Genomic DNA, 21,237 nt, shown 5'->3' with positions numbered 1-21,237 from the left:
AAAATATATATCAGGTATGACAAAATTAAATAAACTAATTGATAAATAATTGATTCGAACAATACTAATTGTTACATTGAAATAATTGTTTTCATTTTCAATTGTTTTATATTTCATATTTTGTTTTACATACAATTTTTATATACAGACACATCGTAACTTTAACTATTGCTAAAAATTGTTGGATTTAATTATTGGTAGTATTTTTGTTGTTTGTTTAACAATTTCAATGATGGATTGGATCGATCGAACGTTCGGCCGTCCGTCCGTCCAAGAGTGTTTTGCTAACATATCCATATTGGTACAACCATTTATATTTCGTTTCCTTTCTTTATTACTTATTGCATTTGATGACAACATTCATTCAAAATTTACGAGTGGACACATGGGACGGATGTAGAATTCATATGTGATCGTGATCGTAGGGTTAGTATCGTAAGGAAGGAAGGAAGGGCAGGGCAAAGATTGGAACAGCGATTTTTTTAACAATCAATTTAGAAACAAACACTTTAGCTGCTTACACTTTATGCAGCCATCAATCGGGGTTGCTAGAATGTGCGGAAAGTGCGTGGAAAGTTGTGTGTGTATAGAAGGGGGGAGTAGTTAATTAAGCTAAACAATATCATTGAAACAAATCAAAGGCCGACGCGCTGCCATTGTTGTTTACATTATTATTATTATTATTATTATTGCTGTGATTCTGAGACGGCTGCTGCTGGAACGCTCCGAAGTTGGCAAATGCTGCTTGGTTCTGTGGAATGTTGGACTGTGGCTGCTGCGCTCCGAACAGATTGGGGCTGGTTAGGGGCGAGAGGCCGCTAAATCCGCCTGTCGTCTGCACATTCAGCGGCGCCTGTGTCTTGGCCGGACTCTGTGTCTTTAAAGCATTCATCGAGAGAGCGGGCGCATTTGATTTGCCCGCTTTGCTCATCAGCAGATTGTCCAGATCAATGTTGAGGTTACCGGCCTTCAGATTGCCCGACCAGGTGGCACCCACATTGGCTGCCTGGGCGGCGGCACTGACCGCAGCTGGAGCACCTCCATTTGTGGTGTTATTATTATTGGATATGGACATGGGCTGCAGCAGATTATTGCCCGTGACGGCGGCAATGGGCGGCAACATATTGTCTGCAAAGAGCGGATGAAATATAGTCAAATGTTATAGTGTTTGCCTCATGATAAATATGAACAGAGTTTGTACAAAAAAAGAAGCTTTTGTGTATGTGTAGCTGTGACTGTGCGCGAGACTACTGGATGATGTGATGTGTGATCAACTACTGGAAGCATTGATGAGCACAAGCGCAGCAAAAACAAGTTGTCGCGTGCAAATGACATAAACAAAAGATACGATAGGATAGTTCGTACTCGTATCTCGGTTACAGCTAGAGTGTACGCTTGCTGATGCTGCTGCTGCTCTAGATTGGATTTTTTTGTTCAGTTTTATCGTTTACCTAGTGCGTCCGCGGCTGCGGCTGCGACTGCGGATGCGACACAATGCCAGGAATATTGAGAAATGCTTTTCGCAATCGATCGCATCGCAATTGAAGGAAGAATGTACATACATAAATATGTTTTGTTTGTTAACGAAATCAAATCCGATTTGTGTGTATATGCATATATGCAGTGTGGGAGTAAAGGAAACAAATAAATAAAAGAATAGACATAGTTGAAATGAAATAAATCTGTTGATATCTGTATATAGTACCTGCGATACAATGGCTTTAGTTTTTTTGTTTTTTTTTTTTTTGGCAAGCTTTGGAATACATAAAGATAGTTCCAACAGTTACACATACATAGATATTCTATTTAAATCAGCTTAATACTACTATGAAATGTTAAGGACACCGTGTTATCAGAGGAATGTATTTCTAGGATGCCTGCTCCATGGCCGCTGAATCGAAGAGCGTGTAGCATGTGCTCAGTATTTGTTGGGCCAGGTCGCGGCACTCCTCCGAGGTCTCGCCACCCACCAAGGGCGAGCGCACAAAGTCATCCAGCCAGCGCTGGAGTTCATTCAGCGATTCGGCAAAGTGCTGCGTCAGCACCTGGGCGGGCGTGGTGACCAGAGCGATGCCAATCAACTGCAGCGTGGCCGCACGGACTCGGGCCTCGACATTGAAGCGCACAAAGGCGCACAGATCAAAGATCTCGCGGGTCATCATGGGCAGCAGCGTGCAGTTCTGCGAGCACATCACCAGCACGGACAGCGTGTGCAGCAGATTGACCAGCAGCTGGGTATCAATGTTGTGCGCAATGTCCTCGTACTTCACGTACAGCATCTGGCGTGTGCGTTGACCACGCACCAGGCTGAAGAAGAAGGTTCCTGCCACGGCATGGTACGGGTTTGGCCCGCTCCTGCTGCTGCCCCAAATGGGTCTTGGGTTTGCTGAAGTACCGCCTTGTCTTCGACCGCAGGCGCTCGCGTATGATCCGCTGTGCGGCAGCCAGACGTGCCGCTGGGCTGTCTTCCTCATTCTGCAGTTGAAATTTGCGCGGCTGCTTGGCTGCCGGCGGTACAATGTCCAACGATACACTCTCATCCGTTTGGTTAGTGTCGCCTGAAATTTCCTTGGCCGCTGCTGCCAGTACCTGAAGGATCAGAATGCGCACATTGGCCGCATAGCAGGAGTTGTCTGTGTGAAACTGTCGGCACAAGTACTCCGCACAGGGGCCAGGATGGGCGACACAGATGGCCACGCAACAGTTGAACTGCGTGCGCTCAAAGTCCTCGAAATAGAACTGCATTTCCAGAGTGATGAACAGTCGGATGAGGTCCAGGGCCAGCTTGGCATCGTGCCTGGCCAGCTGGCCGCGTATGAGCTGTTCTGCTGTGCCCAGAGCTCCCTCAAAGACCTGATAGTTCTCGCACTTGGAGCGAAGGAGCTGCAGCAAGTCCAGCAGGAACTTGGGTCGCTGTTCGAGGGTGTTGGAAATGTCATTGGACATGTCGTACGGCTTCAGTCCATCATCATCATCATCTGAGTCCAATGGCGGCTCATCATCCGAGTCCAACTGCATTTTGAGATTCTCTTTTACCTCCGACGGTTTATCATTCGTCATCTCTGGGATCTGAACGGTTTGCTCTTCCTCCAGACTGCCCATGAATTGTCGCAGATGTGACTCCAATTGCTTGACATGCTTTGGGCTGGGCTTTTCATCCAATTCCGACTTGCGCGGGCACTCAAACAGAGCCAACTCATCGAACTCTTCAAAAATGTGCCAATCCCGCGTCTCTCGCATGAAATCGTAGTTGAAGCGCAAGCGATCCTCGTCCTTGCAGTCCGGTTGCTCCATAAAGTTGAACAGCAGCTCCACTGTCTTCATGCCCACATGCCGCTGCAGGGCATCCGGCGACTCCAGATGATGGCTCAGTCCGTCGTGCAGCTGCCGCTTGCTGTCCAGGCCCACATCCAGTCCCTTGCAGAGACACTTTCCAGCGAGCACGAGCAGCTTGGATATGGCCAAGTGCTCCTGGCCGCTCAGCTTCTGCAGGGAGATGCGCTTCGACCAGATTCCCAGCAGCTGATTGAAGAGCACCTGCAGCTGGGCGGGAGCCACTACGTGCAGGTAGGACACCAGGGGAAAGAGCTGTTTGTTTTCGCTGGGCGTCCGCTGGAGGGGCAGCTTCTGCAGCAGGCAGTGCTTCCAGTGGGGTGCAGACTCCAGGGCAACCGGTCCAAGCAGCACATAGAGATTGAGTTGAGCCGAGAGGGCAGACTGAGCCACCTTAAGACATGCTGCAGGCTCCAGTTCCAGCAGAATGGATGCCACCACTTTTCGTCCGTTGGGTGCCACGGCGTAGTCCTTCAGCACACGCAAGAGATCCTCCAAGGTGGCGGCATCATGGAAGTGATTGACCAGCTGTGAGAGCAGCCACGAGTACGGCGACAAATCAAAGTATTCCGAACTTTCCTCGCATTGCAGCACAAAGTGCAGGGACCGCAGCCACTGGCGCAGCAGCAGATGTCCATATCGCGTGGGGGCGTACATCTCCGGCAGCTGGCGGCCCAGGCGATTGGCCACCTCACCCGGCAGTCCAATGATCAGCTGAATGAACTGCCTCACCTGGGCATCGTGCTCCTCCACCAGCCTCTCGGGCATCACCTTAATTGTGCGCGCGAAGCGCTTCATCAGCACGGCCCTCTGGCGCGAAATGTGCAGCAAGCTAATCGACAGCAGGCACTCATCCTGCAGCAGGAATCCAAACAGAGAGCTGATTGTTCTAGGCACTCTATCCAGCTGTCGGTGCAGCGTCTCAAAGGCCAATTGTGTGTACGCAAAACTGTGATCCATCCGCAGCAGATTGACGACATCCAAATCGCGCGATGCCTCTGGCCAGTCCGGGCTGAACAATCCAACCAGCTGGCTCAGCAGGGCCGAGTACTCGCCATTGGCCACCACCAGTGCAGTCCAATCGAATGCCTGGCGATCGAGTCCCACCAGCTGCTCAGGCGTGGCATATCCAGGCAGGGCATTCAAGGTGTGTAGTTTCTGCAGAGTGGCTGCCACCAGAGCGGCATCTGATGAGCTCTCAACCTGTCCCAAATCATGCAGTTCTTTGACAGCCTTAGCGAGGGCCTGATGCACCCACTCCGGCGGTGGGGGAAGCGGTGGCAGCGACTGTTGGCTTGTGGCTGTCAACTGCATTTCAACAGCTGCTCCTGCTGCTGCTGCGAGAGAGAATGAGAGAAGAGAACGAGTGCATCCGATTGGAATATGTTGCCGTTTATGTGTGTGTGTGGAGGAGTGTGTGTGGTGTGTTTGTGTGGGATGGGAGGGAGCCCGAGCTAGAGATAATGGGCTCTAGTCAAGCTCCAAGGCGGGCGCCGACATGCAACGTTTCCTAAATACTCTCGTAAATACTCGTATAAAAGATCCTAAGCCTAATCCTATGACTAACTCTAGTCTAGATCTAATACTTAATTTAAAGTACATTAAAAACTCACCCATTGGCATGCTTTGGTGTATCGACAGATCCCCCAGTCCAGCGAGAAGATCTGTGGCTGTGCCCGCTGTTCCGGCTGCTGCTGCTGGCGACGCATTGAACAAGTCAAAGGAATCGTTCGCTGGTGTCGCTGTCTTCAACAGGTTGCCATCGAGCGCCGAGGTGGATGTCGTTGAGCCTTGGAATGCAGCAAAGTCGGCAAACTCATCATTGCTGGCCGCTGGGAGTATGCCCGTTGACGGTGGCTCACTGACGGGAGCCGAGGAACTGCCCCCAAACGCAGACGCAAAGTCACCGAACTCCTGCTGTCCGGCTTCCGGGGCTCGTGGATTGAAGTCGTCATCGTCGTCCACAATGACGGCGGCACTGTTCAGCGTCTTCTCTGGAGTTGTGGCACAGGTCTTGAACAGATCGTCGAGCAGATCATTGTTATTGCTTTGTGAATTGTTGTTGTGGCTGCTGCTGGGTGAGCCGCCGCCCATTAGATCCAGGCTGGTGGGTGTGTCGCGGTGCGTGGGCGAGTGTATGCCGGCGGCGCTGCTCGGCGGCTGCTTGCCAAAGGTGGCAGCCGCACCCAGATCGATCTTCTTCTGCGATAGCGCCGGCTTGGTCGCACCAGAAGAAGTCGCTGCCGAAGCCGAAACAGGCTGCTTGGACACTGGCGAGCTGACAACGGTCTTGCCTGTACGAATGTTCATGTTGAGGTTGGGCGCTTTGGTGGTCTCGGTGGCCACTTCGGCGGGACTTGCCCGATCATTGTAGCGATAGTTGCGTCTGCAGGAAGATACCAAAAGTTAGATGTTGTTTGATTGATTGTTTATATTGTTTGAACACTTGCCTGGGACTCGGGGAATCGCTGTCAGAGCCCTCGCGCTCTCCATCGTAATGAGTATCTTCATCTTCGTACCGATCCCCGACGGTCTTGTCAGAGTCTGCAATGGGTTCATTAATATCTGTTCCACTAACCATTCATTCGATTGATGATACTTACACCAATTGTCTCCACGATTTGAGCGCCAATCTCCATCGTTGTAGCCTCCACCACTGCCACCGCCACCGCCGCTGCCGCCACCGCCTCCACTATAGCCGCTGTATCCACTGGAGCCACGCATGCCCATAGCATCGCTGCTCATGCCAATGTACTTGTCCTTGTTCTTTTTCGCCTTTTTGCGCTCCTCTCGCAAGCGATCATCATCCTGAATGAAGTCTATAAGCTCTCGTACCTTATGCCTAACATTAATACCCTGATCTTTGCCGCCCTCGTCGGTAAAAGTGTAGTTCTCCAACGAGCGCAGATCGTAGATGTGCTCCCGCGATGATGTCACCACGCGCTCCGACCCATTGCGCACCAAATAGTTAAGCAGCAACAGACTCTGTAATTGGAGATTTCCATTTCAGATCAATCCAATTGGAGCACACAAAACGGACTCACCTTGTAGGTTCGTCGCCAGTTGGTCTTGTTGTCCTGCAGCATGCGCTTCCACAGCATGGACATGACTTCCGGGAACGTCTCGTAGGAGAAGGTGGCGTAGGCCAACTCCTGCATGAGCGGCCCCGTGGGTCCCCAGGGGTCATCGTTGGTGGCCTCCCGCACCTTACCTTCCGTCTCGGTGTAGTTCATCACGACATTGGTGCTGCGGGAAACCAAAACAGAGGAGGGAAGGGGGTTGGTCATTGGAAAAATTAAGATATACGATGTGCCAGCGGAGGGGCTTAAAGTTGTTACGATAAGCTGAAGCAAAACATGGCTTCGGTATGACATTCTAAACGTGATGGGAGCGCGTCAAGTGTTAATTGTCGCAACTGGGCCAGAGGCCCTTATCAGCTTCTAGATAAGCCCCAGAGCACCAGTCCCGGAAAGTGCTAGCAGAAAAAGTAGTAGCCCCCCAACAATGGCATGCCTGCAACTTGCGTTCACTTATGTGGAACGGAAGGTCCGGAGGAATGGGAAAGGGAAACCGATCGCCACATTTGGGGGAGGGAACACACACAGTTGCGCCACCCACAGGTGTGTTGGCACACGCACAGGGCAGCAGCGGAAAGTCGCCAACAGAAAGTAATTAATAAGTTGATGGCAAAACGAAAATTTCACTGGAAAGTCAATGGAAGTGTTAACACAGGTGGAAATACATGTACTTCTGTTATATTTGGGCAGCGCAGCGGAAGGCAAACAAAATGTTTTCTTGATAAAGCTTCACACACACAATCACACTCACACATTGCTGCTGCTGCTTTGGGCTTGTGTATAGGGGAATGTCTTTGTGTTTATGTGGCTGCGAGTCGAGCTCATTTCGGAATTACGAACAACCTTGAAAACAGCAACAAAACGGCCATAATCCCATACCAAAAATGCATCTTGAATGACTGCTATTACCCATAAATTAGGAGCATGTCTAAACCTATTTCCCTTACAGGCACGAAAATCAAATATTAGCACCTGTCCGCTCAAGTGTAAGGTAGGGTGGGGGTGGCAATTGGGCAGGGGCGTGGGAGTGTCTCCTCAAGAGAATGTTGTACACACCATTCCATTATCTTGAGTGCATGTGTATGTACCACCATTATCACTATCTAGACAACTTACACTTTGTCCGCCAATTCGCGCACTTTCCACATGCTTATAAATTTATCAACCATTTTAAAGCAATTTTATCCTCTGGAATTTTTCACACAATCTCGGACTGGCTGCTGGCTGAAAAATTCAACTACAGCTCGCACTCGAACTCGTTTTCGTTGTTGTTTTTTGGTGTGTGCAACTGCTAATGAGATGGGTTTTTGCATGAATATTGTGCACTCCGTGTTTACTGCTGCTCTAGTTGCTGATCTTGCGCACTCCGCGTGCAGTTTCCGACAAATTTAAATAAAATTTAAACCAAAATTAAAATCACAGCAGCAAAATTTTTGGTGAGCTGTCTTTTAGGGCTGCAAAAGTATGAATGGATCTATCGATAGTGTCGAGGCTTTGGCAATTGTCCGCTGGTTTGATATCGATATTGTTTGAGCGAAAAAGTAGGATTTCAAAGTCTGATGTTGTGAGGGAAAATCAATCTCCTACTTATTTGGTTTTCCTAATTTAGTTTTCTAATGTTCGATGAACGATGTCGTTATATCGATGGTTTTGGTAGCCCTGGTTGCAGCACTTCACAATCAGCTGCCGCTGCCGTCATCTGCGATTCTCGACGTTTTATAGGAAAGTTTGAATAAAAAGTACAAATATTAAATGAAACACGGCTGATTTTGCTGAGAATATACATAATTGGTCAATGTGGCGCCTGCTTTTGGCCTAGCACTGCTCTGCCATGCTGGTTTTGGTTGAAAAAAATGTAAACAAAAAGGTTATGTAAACTTCTTTGGTTTTTGCAGCGTGAAGAGTGAGATTCGTCGCCGCTGGGAGCATAACTGAAAATGTTGGGACTACAACGCTTTGCCGGCAGTATTGTCACGCAGATATACCGCCGTGCCGCCTACAGCAGCAATGTCCGGTCGGCAAGTGGTCCACTGGCTACGGCGGCCACTGGGCAGGGAACCGAGATGAGCGAGACTGAAGCTCGCACACCGGCAACGGATGCAAAGAAACCAAAAGGTACGTTGCCCATCCAATTGGATTGAGCTAACCAGAATCACGTTATTTGCAGGCCAATTGGTTGCTGCTGCCTTCGAGTCGCTGCGGAACGAGAGCCCAAAGGATGAAAAGAAGACTCCCGCCTCCAGCAGCATAGATGAGCGCATTATCAATGCGAAGTCGGTCAATGGACTGCTGGCCATCACGGAAAACAACAACGCCTTCTCGCGCCAGCATGCTCTCAGGATCGTCTCGATACTGGCCGAGTGGAGCACCGTGGACCGCGTCAAGATAGCCGAGTTCGAGAATGACACCAGATTCTTGCGCATCTGCCGCATGCTGGGCCGCACCGTGCCCAAGAATGGCGGCGGAAACAACAAGAACAACGGCGCTGCCAACGGAAGCAGCAAACGTATTTCCGGCTTCCGCACGGACGATCTAAACACGGTGCTCGGCGTGGCCGGAGACGATGAGGCGGCTAAGCTGATTGCCAGCATCAGCCTGCCCCAAATGGTCAAGGTGATGAGTACTCTGGCACAGCGGAAGCGACGTAGCACTCCCCTGCTACGCTCGCTGGCCTTCAACATCAGCAGCGCCTCAGAACCCCTGGACCTGAAGCAGTCGGCGGATGTTCTCTATGCCATGGCCACGCTGAACTTCCAGGACTCGGTGCTGAGCGCCAAGGTCTGTGCCGATGTGCAAGCAGCTCTGCCAAAGAACGTGGACAAGTCAGCGGTAGTGGGATCCATACTCACCAGCTTGGGCATTTTGCGCTATCGAGATTTGGGTTAGTCCATGGAGAAACTTGCTGTTCGTGTTGCTCTCTATATTAACAACTGCTGTATGTTAGATATCCTGGAATCGCTGACGCAGTGGCTGGTGAAGAACAGTGAAATCTGCCGCCCACAAGATCTCAGCGCTTATTTCCTCACATCGTCATTGCTGAATTTCAAGAGTGCCCTGCTTGAAGATGTGAGCAACAAACTGGCAAAATCCATTGTGCGGGAGGACTTTACCAAACAATCCGAATGGCTGAGCTATGTCTGGTCCCTGACCATGCTCGGGCTGGTGGAACACAAGCACCTCGATTCGGTCTTAAGGTGAGTTTGAAATGCAAAAATGTATCATTTAATCCACCGATTGATTACTTTTCTCAGTCCTGGATTCCTGGAGAAGTTGGAAAAGGACAAGTCTGGCCTGACACCCGTCTCCAAGATGAGGCTACTGAATCTGAATAGTTATGCACAGCTTTTGGCCACAGATTACAAGGGTGTCTTGCTGCCAGCCGATAGTCCTGCCTACCAAGTGCCCATGGCCCACACGAAGACGAAACAGATTCTGGTAAATGGCATGCTTGATGCACTCAAGAGCCTTCTGCCTGCCACTAACCATGTACAGACGTCGGTGGACAGCAAAATGGGCTTTCTTATAGGTAAAAGAAATCTTTTAATCTACCAATTTCAAACTCTCTTATAATCGTGACAACTTTCAGATGCGCTTTGTCAATTTGATGCTAATAGAAATCCCCTGCCTTTGGACAAGGAGAATCCAAATGCAATTAAGTAAGTTACACCACATTTTGCTGGACCAAATATATATTTAATGCATCGTTTTTTAGGGTGGCGCTAATGGTGATTGATTTCCATGACATTTGCCATGGCACGCATCGCAGTGCCAGCGGAGTGACGAACCTAACGATCGATCTGCTGGAGAAGAGTGGCTACCAGGTCATACCAGTGCCGTACAATGAGTTCAGCACCAGCGACAAGCTGCTGAAGCGCGTTCAGTATTTGGATGCAAAGTTCAAGGCGATTGTTAGAAGCAAGTAATTGCAGTTGTAGTTTATTTAATTTCCCTTGTAATTTTTAATCAAAATTGAAATTGTTTAAATTTTGTAAATGTAAAATTAGGCGCTGAATTAAAGGCTAAACAACATCTGCCTTTGCATGTTCATTAAACCTTTAATTTAAGCGATGGAATATCTGTGTATTAGGTTCATATACGAAATGATAGACTGCCTTTAGATGGCATCCAAATTGCTGGTGCGCTGCTTGTTCATGCCCACCTTCCACCACTGTCCCGTCTCCTGGAACTCGATGGCCACGGCTGCCAGCGTTTGGAACAGACTTCGGGCCAACATGTGACGATTGCTGACATGCAAAACAAACTTGGGATCGTACACCTTCTCGATGTCCTCGATCTTGTAGTGATCGCGGGTCTCCCGCTCTGTCAGACACACACAATTCCAAGGGGCCCAATCGTCGCTCTTGTTCCAACGCGGTAATCTAAGTAGAAAGTCAAGATAGGAGCTAAGAATTATTGATTTAACCCTTACCTCAATTCGTTGAGATTCTGTGCCTTGCTGAGTGCCGAGTGGCCGTGCCAGATCTTGTCAATGATGTGGCGCACATCGTCCGACTGCATCACAAAGGCAAAGGATGTGGTGCACTTTCGCTTGCGCTCATCGCGTTGCACGCACCTCAGTATGGATTGGTACACCGTGTTCTCTGTGGCCGTTAACTGAAGAGAGATGAGATTAATCGGCAAAGAGAACTGAGGATTGGATTGTGGACTATCCCCACCTTCAGGTAGTAGCAACTCTTGCAGGTATCCACATGACTCTGGCGCGTGCGTATGGCAAACTCCTTGTATTCCTTGACCTTCTTGCACACGATGCACATGCGAGAGGGAGCCCCTGCGAAAGGAGATTAAGCCTTAAAAGTGTTTGATTCTATGGATCCACTCACTTTTGTTCCGCTCGCTCTTCTGGAACTTGATCAGCTCGAAGAAGAGAATGTTCTGGCGCTTGCGCAGAATTTGCACATCGCTTGACGTGGCGTAGAGCAGCAAATTTTTCTCCCGCTCAAACAGATCAAAGAGCTGAAAAGAGGCACCACCACTTAAGTAGAGTAAAATATTCCTTGGGTCAGAACCAAACCTCTGGAAAGTCGGGAAAGCAAGTCTCCTCCATGAGTATCTCCATGACACGGCGTATGAGGGTCAGGCGCACATCTCTTGACACTGGCACTCGCAGATCCTTGTAGACTTCGGTGAGGAAGCGAACGCGCTGCGTGCTCAGCAAGTCCATGTGGATCTTGCAATCCTTGTAGCCAATCCATTCGATTGGTTTGCCCATCTTCTTGAGCAGCTGATCCTTGCGAAAGTCCTCCATGGCTTTGCAGACGAGACGACGCTGCCGTTCCACTCCATTCAGCAGTTGGATCTCCTTGTCCAGGAGAATGTTCACCTCGGAGATGCGGGCGGGACCCTCATAGTTGGCTGCAATCCGCTTCAGTTCGGCCCGCTTCCAGACACAAATTTCGGCGTACAGGAGATCAAAGTCATCCTTGGAGCGGGGAAACTGCTTGATCGCCAGCTGCCGATCCACGCGCTGCTCCACGCACTTTTCGTAACGATCTTCCTCCTCCTCGCGATTGCGCACCAAGCGACTGGACAGGAAAGGGATTAGCTGGGTGCTCTTTTGGCTTAAGTCTTTGTTGTGCACTCACCGATACTCCTTGGCGCGAATGTGGATGTACTTCCACAGGATCCAACGCCGCCAGTTGCGCTGTATGAGCTGGATCTTCTCCAGCTTCCGTTCCGCACGTTCCTTCTGGGCAAAGGTCTGGTATTTGCCCGGAACGATGACGAAATCGTTGGCCGCCGACACGTACAGCACATTGATGCCATCGAGATGGCACTGCACCGACTGCTCATGGGCTGTGTTCTAGAGGCGATTTGCAGGAACAGAAATTAGCTACCAAGCAAATCATTTGAGATTTATTCCACCCACCAGAGTCTTTTCTTTGGGCTCCCAAGTCTGGGTATCCCTGGAGTAATAGCGCCTGGCCTTCCATCTGTCAAAGTAGGGCCCCGTCTGGGAGAAGGCATCGAGATACTCTTTGCCGCTGGCCCTGTCCCTGTAGCCACACAGAAAGGGCTTCACGATGGCAGCATTCACAATCTCCACCACCACGTTTTTGGGCTGACCATCCTCCGTGTCCTCGCCAGGGATGTGGACAGTGATGAAGTCCGCCAGGCGGTGCTTGCTGTGGGACAATGAGATCTGCAGGTTGAAGATTTTTACTGAATAATTTATTCTCCTCACTCGTAGTAGACATCCAGATCTAGCTTGGGAACTGGTTCTTTCCCGATGTCCTTGGGCACGCGAAGCTCCAGCTGGAATTCGTGTATCCCGAACTCATCGAACTTGGTGGCATTGATGGGCAGGGAGTCGCACAGTGGACGATTGTCCTGCCTGAGCACCAGCAGCTGTGGCTCCACCTCGAACTTGCGCGATATGTCCTGCTTCACCTCGGCCAGGGTCATGCAGTTGGGATAGACCTGAGCCACAATATCCGTATCGGAGATGTGAAACTTCACGGTGACATTCTCCAGCTCCACACAACACTCCTCCGTGTGCTCCGACTCGGTGCTGTTCGCATCGTAGGCTGGGGCACAGCCCGCCGGCTGCTTGGGCCGCTCTGCGGCATCCACATTTAGCTGCACATTGCACACAAATGCCGGAGGACACTCCGGGGCACTCATCTTTTCACTCCAAAAATATATTTGTATTTGAACCTTTTTCTGGGAATATTCTGGGTGGTTAAACTAATCGGAAACCTGCCTGCTGGGATCTGTTTTCGAGTTGGATGAAGACCTCAGACTGGGAGAGACTGGGTCACGAAGGGGCTGCCCCGGCAACGAATTTGTTCAATAACTTGAGTGCCGCTGCTAGGCGCCCTGTTGTGGCAACGCACCGCTGGCCAGGCCCAGCGTTCTGGCCATAGTTCAGTGTTCCCCAGCGGTTCGGTTGCTTAATTTTCTCACGCATTCGCATCAGATTTCCACGAGTGAAAGCTTCCAATCATCTAATGAGTCGGAGCTGCCCAACTCCAACGGGCACTACACAAATTTGCATACAAAATTGTTTTCTAATTGCCCTAATTTCAGTTTCTTCGCAAAGGTTTGAGTTATCAAATCGTGCAAATTGCGCTTGGAGTTATCCGAAAACTGGCACTGTTCTGTTGATTAACTTTTCAGTTTTTAAACTTTATTGAAAGCCTCACATTCGTGCCTAGTTGTTGCATAACATTTGTTGAATGAACATTTGGAACTTGGAGGGAACAACGGTGACAGTAATTACATTTACTAAATGGATTGGAAAGACTGCCAGGCCACACGTGAAGTTGATTTGATGATGATGTCGATGGCTACTGCGATGCCGATGCCGATGCGGAAGCCGGGATAATAATGATGGTTGTGCTATTATATCACGATCGTATGTATACAGATATCATCAAAATTAATGGAGCCTCCGCTTAGCCAGAGCTTTCTTTCTCCCCATTCGTACGTTTATGACCCAAATTTGGCAATGGGAAATCTGATCCACTTAAAAGGCTTTGGCAAAGCTGCTTAAGATATTCGGTTACCTCGAGATGAAAAAGCATTAAATGGTTTAATTGTTTGCTAGCTAAATTTATTAATAAATAATATTTTTATTGTAGTAGAACTTGGACTTAAGATTGAGGGCAGTCAGGGCGGACTTGGCATCGGCATGGGCCACCTGCAGCCGATGGGGACGCCCGTTGAAGTAGTAATCCTTCTGGTGCTGCACCCGCAACAGTTTGCTGGGATAGAAGTAGCCCAGGTTATTGGGATCCATCGATGGCTTGCCCGGCATTGGCTTCAGTGCTAATGGACGGACTGTGGTGCTCTGCTGGGGCGCCTGCGTCGTCTGCGTTTCCTTTTCCAGCAGGATGGGATTGATTTTCATGGGCTGATAGTCCAGACCGATGCCGGGTATGTGACGGAAGGGCAGTGGGGGTACGGGTATATAATAGATTTTCGAATCCTTTTTCGTTTTTTTCGTCTTACTGCCGTTCTTGTTGTACTTCCGCAGGTTCAGCGGCTTCGATGTGACCACATAATCCATATACACATTGTCCAGCGACGGCGACTGCACCACAATTCTGTTGGCCAGCGGACCACCCTCCGCCTCCAGGCCATCGATTGGCAGCGGCGAGGGGCTCTCATGTGGTAGGAGTAGGGAAAGGCCTGGACCAGACTGGCCAACGCGAACAGTGCCACCAAGTGTAGCAGCCGGGGCGTCATGCTGCAAAGAGAAGCCAGAGAGTGTCAAGGCAAAAGACAATGGAAAGTGCTCGACCCACACGCGCGAAGTGCTCCCCTAATTGTTTCAGCATTTGATGGATGGGGAGTTGAAAATCCAAATACAAAATCAAAACCCAAAAAGCCAACACCCGAATTCGTATAATAATCAAAGAGCGATTTCTGCAAGTCACATCATGCCAAAGCCGAATAATTTAATAATAAATAAATTGTCTGGGCGCATCAAAGCGCAAAATCTTTCGCCTTTACATTGTAAAGTTTCTCACGTTCCCCACACACACACACACACACACACACACACACACACACACGTGTAATACACATACCACGACTACTCTCGGGTGGGTAATTTTCGTTTCGATTTGATTTAAATGAAAGCATTTAATGCACGCTAATCAAAGCCTCTAAGCCTCAAAGAGCGACGCCAGCAGCGACGCCGACTGAGCAATTACGCTAATGAGCGCGTCGAGCGCCATCTGGCGGGGCAGATTTCAACGCTTCAGTGATTAATGATGAGCCTTTAAAAAATAGATGCAACAACAAAAAGTAAATTGATCAACCCGAGAGGTCCAAACAGAAAATCGAGTAAAATTGAGCAGACAACAAGCTGTCGGCGACGGCGGCGACGGCGACGGGCCTAAACGAAACACCGATCAAAATCGCAGAACAAGCGGCGGGAAAACACCATTTTCGGGGCGTAAACGTTTTGGAGCGCCCCTTTCCTTGGTCAACAGATTCTACGATATGCTAATATTTTTCTGGAATCGCCCCCCTTCGATTTAGACATTTGTCTACAAATCTGTCCATGGCCTGAGGCTTTATTTTTTGCCAGCCTGACAAATTGCAGAATGTCTAGGAATCTGGGATGATATATGATCGCTGGACCGATAACAGAACAAAGAGCCCATGGGACCACACACACAGACACACAGACAGATGTTGGGGAAAAGCTTATTACAATTTAATTGTTTTGGTTGGATTTCTAATCCCTAATGGTCTGCGGTTCACACGAGCTGCTGATCGCTTCTGTCTGGCGAAAATCTTGATTTGTCCACTTGTGAGTAGAGTTCAATTATCTTAATTTGATGTGTGGTTTCGTGCCTTTATCAACACATAAGCATGAACAATATTTCCAAGGTCATGTTCATTTTTGTGCCTATGCCATTATGTGGTCTCATCGCGATTAATCATGTCATCTGCCTCTTCTCGCTGTGAGTGAAAGATGAAAGACGAAAGACTTTGGCAACGAACTCGAGTTGTCGATACGGACGTCCAGCAATTAAAAGCGTATTAATTTAATGGACTGCTGCCAGCTGTCAAATGCAAATGAATAAACCCTCCACACCACTCCCTCCATCCCAACGCATCCCATCCTCTTTGGGAATACGAGATTATTTGCATCTACAAAAAAACTCACTTTAAATGGCTCTGAGTACAGCTGCCGGTTTTACTTTCTTAGTAGTTGTCGATGCTGTTTGATTACGTATTTTCTTTAATTATATTGACTGTAAAGCGTCGATTAATTTATTGCCCAAGTGTCCTTCCTGGCTTGGTTTTTTTTGCTGCATAAATTATGGAATTTATGGGATGCGCACGTTCGATCACGTTTTTCTATATTTATTTAAAAGTTAATATCACTTGTAACATTTAATTAATAGCTTTTCACGTATTATGCATATATTCTGCGTTGATTTGAATTTAAATTTGAATTAAATTGTAAACCGCTTGGTCGCACTGCTTTGCCGACACTGTCGATCGTGGTGCGCGCGCTGCTGTTTGAACGTTGTGAACGCCTCGAAGTGCGGCAAATAAATGAGTCTGCGGACTGTTTGTAATTTGTTTTTTTTTTCTTCTTAAATCAAAAATCAGTCGGCCGACGTCGCTGCTGCTGCTGCTGCTGCTGTTGCTACTGCCGTCGTCGTCGTCGTTTCGTTGTGGGGCGACAGCAACTGTAAGTGTGAGCCGGGACCGGCGCAACTTTTATTGTTGTGTGTGAGGTCCAAGCCATCTAACTCTAACTAGTTGGCTACCAGACAGACGCTGGCAAATTATCTTTAGTCGATGGATGATGGGGTCTGATCGTCAGGGTGTAAGAGGGGGCACATAATGCTCTGTGGATAAGCGGAGCCAAGATCTTCGATGGATGAGCTGTGCTGTCCTTAGATACTCGGTAGAAGAGAGGTTCCAAGATCGTTAGTCGAAGAGCGACCCATAAATTAGCCAGTTTATTGTTTGTCCACTTACTGTTACAGTTTGCGATTGCACTTTGTGGGTTTTCAGACTCTTCTGTCTCTTTGCTATTTGCTTGACAAAAGTAACAGGGGAGAAAATTGATTCATCACTTCCCTCAGTCTGCGGCGGCATTTGCATATCACGACAGGAAAGTGTCAGAGCTGTACGCAGCAGGAAACCCAATACCACTTGACCAGTCCAGTCCACTCCAGTCCAGTCAGCTTTTGATTGAATTACACCTCAAGCAACAGTGTTACGAGCAAAGTAGCATCTTCTGCTCTGAATTCCAGCTCTTTGTCTTTCCAATATTGTGAACAAATTAGTTACAAATGAACCTACGACAACAAAGGCCGTTGAAGGTAACACGAAGCCCCCCGGTTGAGGCGTGTTGAGGCTTCTCTTTTTGCAGTTTTTGCTCTCTCATCTTTTGTTTTTACACATATTCCTCGTATAATTGGCACAAGGTTATATTGGCTTGTTGGTTGTTTTTAGCTGCCGTTCTCCTGATTAATGTAAGAAATATCTGCTGCTTGCCTTACTCTACTTATCTGACTTTATAAGACTTTACACCCGGTATCTCATAGTCGACTCTATAGTTTTACATCTTTGTCTTGCCTATTGACAGGGCAACGCAAGCCACATCCACCAGGTGCCGGCTCCTACACTCTGGGCTGGTCACTGTGCGTGTGGCGCTTCGAGGGTAAAGTTTTTGCATCCATCATAATTTAATTGGCCAAAGGCCCGAGGGACTGGCATTCTCTGGCATTCTCTAAACACTTTTGCGTGATGTGTTGACGCTGATTGAGAAGTGTTGGCTAAATGGGAGCGAAAGGGAGTTCTTTGCCAGAGAGAGAAATTCTTATGCGACCCAATGAGCCAGTTGTCCATGCAATAAATCATTCAAATTTGTCATAATTTATAGCGAATTTCGAGCAAAATTAGTGTTAATTATATCACTTCCCCTTTTGTGAGCCAGGTTTTATGTGCCTTTTCGGCTAATTAAAACAAGTAAAAGCAACTTCCACTGCCAAAGAGAGATTATATAAAAGCATTTCCACACGCAACAGAGCAACTTTCCCATGTCCGGGGCATCTTTCACCCAGCTACGGACCACAGACAAGACAAGCAAAAGCAAATGACACAACCGCAAATAGTACTCGGTCGGACTCCACTCGTTCAAATAAAACAAATTGTGCGTTTAGGTACGTTCTCCCAGCATGGCTGATGGATCCCAAACACTTTTAAATATTAATTAGCCTTGGCAGCCTCCCCTCTAACCCGCCATTCGGCAATTACTCTGGCCTCTGTCCACGCTGAAGTGTGTGTTGAAGTGCGTAAGCTCTCGCATGTGCCAAGTGGCAGAGCTACCGCTGGGTTGGCAGATATGTATCTGCCAGATACACGTTCTCCCCGATATAGACACGGGAGTGAGCCAACTAACTGCACGCATCTGATGGCGGAGCGTAGATCCATCTGCAGCCACATACTATCCAGCATAATTGTTAGCGATTAGACAACACAAATCACGAACAAGCTGTAAACGCCAAGTATCTGCATCTGTGTCTCATTTCTGGCAGGGCTTGTGTGAACCGAGCTTCGGAATTATTAAGACTAATATGTTTAATGCTGACGGAAGCAATATAGATAGATGGCCAAAGCAAACGAGACAGCTGTGTGTAAATTTGTACCCTGCCTCCCTGTAAGTAAACCCCACCAAAGGCAAAGCCAAACACAAACCCAGCTTCAGCTACAACCACAACTCCAACCCCAAAGTCATCAGCTATACCCACGTCTGGACAGAGTCTCGGGCTTTGCCATGAATGACATGACAGACACACACTCTTGGCTGTAGGCTGTTGCCTGGTGGCTGCTGCCTGCTGCCTGCTGGCTGCTGCCTGCTCGCTGTTAGCTGGTGGCGCTTGCGTGTTTGGCTACTGAATTTTTAAGCATTTTTCGAGCGGGTTCGCCGTCTGTCGGAGGCTTCATTTACATGGCCAACGTTTTAATTAGCGGCTTAGAGGCTCCCCGATAGGGAGACAGGGCAAAGGAGATCCCCCCAGATCCATTTAGATGAATGGCGGGAACACCCACCCAGTCCGATAAGTCAGATAAGCAGCCGGCAAATGCGGCATGCGACGGACGACCGTCGATCGGTGACCAGCGACCGGCGACCGGCTTAAATCCCAACGATTATATATTGCCCAATTATAGCAAATCTTTTATTGGCGATAAATTCGCAGGTTCATTAAACCCCCCTTCTCGTTAACTGACTCAGTTGGGCTTCAGGTTGGGGCACTTTGCGCCTTTGTTTGGGCTTATTTTAGCATTTGCTTTTGTCATTTGTGGGCTGTTTGATACAGCAGATCGAAACCCCATGCCACTCCGCTTCGGGGAATGCATGTGGAATGATGTTGTGGCCAGTCGCAGTTTTATGATGCAATGCCAACCATCTGGATATGCCCGTGCATCGATGGCATTGCTGCAGCGTGGCGGCAATTGTGGCATTTCTGAGTAAGCCCCTGGATTGGGGTCAGGCTGCCTGCACGTTTGCATTGACTTTCATCGAAAGTCAAATATTTGTAGATCGCAAAAAAGGAAAAGTGTAACGAAAGGAAAATATACGTACAGCTACTGGCACCAGCTACCTGCTGCCAGCTACAGCTACGAGTACCAACGATTGTCAGCCACAAAATTCAATATTTGCTCATCCGTTCCCGAAAGCGTTTGGCGTATTCTTTGGTGGATTTTGTGAAAGTGCCAAGGGGGTAAGGGGGCAGCTTGAAATGGGCGTTTTGATGGCGGGCACTGGAGCTTGGCCTGCGCTGAATGGGGGCGATTGGTTATGAACTGATGCCGAAACTCGAGTCAAGACTGTTGGCTACCTATTGAGTCACAACGAGAGCCTCAAGTGCTTCAAAGAAAGAGTGCGGGGGGAAGTCCCCAGAAGTGTCCCAAAGTTCGGGCAAAACAGATTTCGCTTTTCCAGCTATGCACTTTTTCCATCACCCACAACCGACTAACGATTCGCGGTCTGTATCTCAATTGCCAGATGATTTAGACCCGCCATAAACGAAAAATAAAAACACACAAACAAAACTTTCCAAGCGTCTGACAATTAGAGCAAACGATAGTTGTACGGAAGATCGTTAATGATGGTTATGGTGGTAGCTTTATGGCCTTTTTCAGTGGCAGGAAGATTTCAGCACGTCGTCCGTCAAATGGTTGAAAGAAAATTCTTTACCGTCTGTTTCGCCTTTCCGCGATTAATGATCGAGAAATAAGTTTTATTAATTGAAAACCTGTTGGCCGTCAGTCAGTAAAAAGGAAAAGCTAACGAAACATCATCAGTATCCCCAGATCTCAGATGGTTCGGGTACTCTACTGGATCGCATAATTATTGTACAATAATTGTACAAAGTGCATTAATTAGCCGGTGAGCGGACGAGAAAGAAATCATTGGAAATGGAGTTAATTGCTCCGATGGCTTTTATTGTTTTGGCCCGCAACAGACACGGGCAAAAGCCAACTATTATTTTCAATTGGAATTTAATTTTTCGTATGGGCATTGTTTGTTTTTGCTGGCCCAAACGACCCCCAGAGTTTTGCGAATTTTATATCCATTATTTCCGATCCCATCTTGCGCGACCTTGACAGAAGCAAAGCACACGGCAGACGGGGCACTGTCTTAATGGCTCTGAAGACACACTTTGGGCGGGCGGGGCGTGCCCTTTCCACGCTCAATGTCAATAAACTCAAGTTCTGGAGAATTCATCTGGCTGAAACGAGGTCTCTCCGTCTCCCCCAGCATCCTCCACAGTATCCCATTCCAGAGATCATCGCATGCCACCATCGGAACGGAGCGACACTTAAGCTGTTATCAATGTATCTATTTCCAGTCCGCTTTATACTGCTGACTGGCCATTATTGTCTCTCATCTGCTGGCGGGGCCGTAAAACTTTAATTTCAATTGAAATAAGATAACCATCTCGCCTTCCAGGGCGATCCATCCGCACGCCACTACACGCAGTGTCGCTGTTTTAATGGCTTACATTGCTTCACCCGGAACATGGTTTATTTCTACTTGCCAGTAGCATATCTCACTGATATTTAATTATAGTTTCACAAAATAAAATAAAAAGAAAGATGGTTTCAAAAAGTTTCCCGACGAGGATGGGATTCGAACCCACGCGTGCAGAGCACATTGGATTAGCAGTCCAACGCCTTAACCTCTCGGCCACCTCGTCATATGCGGCCTTGGCAGACAGATGCTGATTTCGTCAACCGGTTCTGCCTGCCACATAGTTCTTATCGTCATTGATAAGACTAATATATGTGACAAATAAAACTCACAGCAGCCGATAGATGATTT

General features: G+C 48.3%; 4 protein-coding genes and 1 non-coding gene across 7 annotated transcripts; 1 reads left to right on the top strand and 4 right to left on the bottom strand.

Moving 5' to 3' along the window:
• Positions 1–1,744: 1,744 nt before the first annotated feature.
• On the bottom strand, positions 1,745–7,886 carry LOC117896310 (telomere length regulation protein TEL2 homolog). The gene is given in 7 exon segments (XM_034804534.1): positions 1,745–2,345; positions 2,347–4,670; positions 4,947–5,719; positions 5,784–5,877; positions 5,937–6,318; positions 6,378–6,579; positions 7,527–7,886. Coding segments are annotated over 7 exon segments (4,305 nt in total). The 5' UTR covers positions 7,580–7,886; the 3' UTR covers positions 1,745–1,868.
• Positions 7,887–8,043: 157 nt separating this feature from the next.
• LOC117897361 (FAST kinase domain-containing protein 4) lies at positions 8,044–10,439 on the top strand. Of its 2 annotated transcripts, XM_034806143.1 has the most exons (7): positions 8,044–8,132; positions 8,306–8,525; positions 8,578–9,291; positions 9,355–9,604; positions 9,662–9,936; positions 9,997–10,066; positions 10,123–10,439. In XM_034806143.1, exons 2-7 carry the CDS (start codon positions 8,348–8,350, stop codon positions 10,331–10,333), a joined length of 1,698 nt encoding a protein of 565 aa, XP_034662034.1. In that variant the 5' UTR covers positions 8,044–8,132; positions 8,306–8,347; the 3' UTR covers positions 10,334–10,439. The 2 variants fall into 2 exon arrangements, with proteins under 2 accessions (XP_034662034.1, XP_034662035.1); XM_034806144.1 differs by lacking the exon at positions 8,044–8,132 and having other exon boundaries at positions 8,171–8,525.
• A 70-nt stretch (positions 10,440–10,509) lies between these two features.
• Positions 10,510–13,084, bottom strand: LOC117897360 (IQ and ubiquitin-like domain-containing protein). Its single transcript, XM_034806142.1, has 8 exons — positions 12,613–13,084; positions 12,298–12,553; positions 12,014–12,231; positions 11,443–11,953; positions 11,252–11,384; positions 11,087–11,199; positions 10,840–11,024; positions 10,510–10,789 (listed from the first exon to the last, which is right to left on the bottom strand). The coding sequence occupies exons 1-8, from the start codon at positions 13,050–13,052 to the stop codon at positions 10,525–10,527; spliced, it is 2,121 nt and encodes a 706-aa protein (XP_034662033.1). The 5' UTR covers positions 13,053–13,084; the 3' UTR covers positions 10,510–10,524.
• An 874-nt stretch (positions 13,085–13,958) lies between these two features.
• On the bottom strand, positions 13,959–16,525 carry LOC117896646. Of its 2 annotated transcripts, none has more exons than XM_034805092.1 (2): positions 16,054–16,525; positions 13,959–14,619 (listed from the first exon to the last, which is right to left on the bottom strand). In XM_034805092.1, exon 2 carries the CDS (start codon positions 14,437–14,439, stop codon positions 13,987–13,989), a length of 453 nt encoding a protein of 150 aa, XP_034660983.1. In that variant the 5' UTR covers positions 14,440–14,619; positions 16,054–16,525; the 3' UTR covers positions 13,959–13,986. The 2 variants fall into 2 exon arrangements, with proteins under 2 accessions (XP_034660983.1, XP_034660984.1); XM_034805093.1 differs by lacking the exon at positions 16,054–16,525 and having other exon boundaries at positions 13,959–14,502; positions 14,535–14,618.
• A 4,505-nt stretch (positions 16,526–21,030) lies between these two features.
• On the bottom strand, positions 21,031–21,112 carry Trnas-gcu. The gene has a single exon. It is a non-coding gene; the product is annotated as a tRNA-Ser (tRNA).
• Positions 21,113–21,237: the final 125 nt, after the last annotated feature.

This window comes from Drosophila subobscura, chromosome O (assembly GCF_008121235.1).
Source record: "Drosophila subobscura isolate 14011-0131.10 chromosome O, UCBerk_Dsub_1.0, whole genome shotgun sequence".
NCBI classification, from domain to species: Eukaryota; Metazoa; Arthropoda; class Insecta; order Diptera; family Drosophilidae; genus Drosophila; species Drosophila subobscura.
This window is presented reverse-complemented; position numbering and strand designations above follow the sequence as displayed.

Bases quoted from the DNA above. Each gene is read 5' to 3' on its own strand.
- LOC117897361 (XM_034806143.1), top strand. From the start codon at position 8,348: ATGTTGGGACTACAACGCTTTGCCGGCAGTATTGTCACGCAGATATAC. The intron at 8,526-8,577 runs GTACGTTGCCCA...CGTTATTTGCAG, and splicing joins GGATGCAAAGAAACCAAAAG to GCCAATTGGTTGCTGCTGCC. The intron at 9,937-9,996 runs GTAAAAGAAATC...GACAACTTTCAG, and splicing joins CAAAATGGGCTTTCTTATAG to ATGCGCTTTGTCAATTTGAT.
- LOC117897360 (XM_034806142.1), bottom strand. From the start codon at position 13,052: ATGAGTGCCCCGGAGTGTCCTCCGGCATTTGTGTGCAATGTGCAGCTA. The intron at 12,554-12,612 runs GTGAGGAGAATA...ATTGTCCCACAG, and splicing joins GATCTGGATGTCTACTACGA to CAAGCACCGCCTGGCGGACT. The intron at 12,232-12,297 runs GTGGGTGGAATA...AATCGCCTCTAG, and splicing joins AGCCCAAAGAAAAGACTCTG to AACACAGCCCATGAGCAGTC.
- LOC117896646 (XM_034805093.1), bottom strand. From the start codon at position 14,618: ATGACGCCCCGGCTGCTACACTTGGTGGCACTGTTCGCGTTGGCCAGT. The intron at 14,503-14,534 runs GCCCCTCGCCGC...GATGGCCTGGAG, and splicing joins CCTACTCCTACCACATGAGA to GCGGAGGGTGGTCCGCTGGC.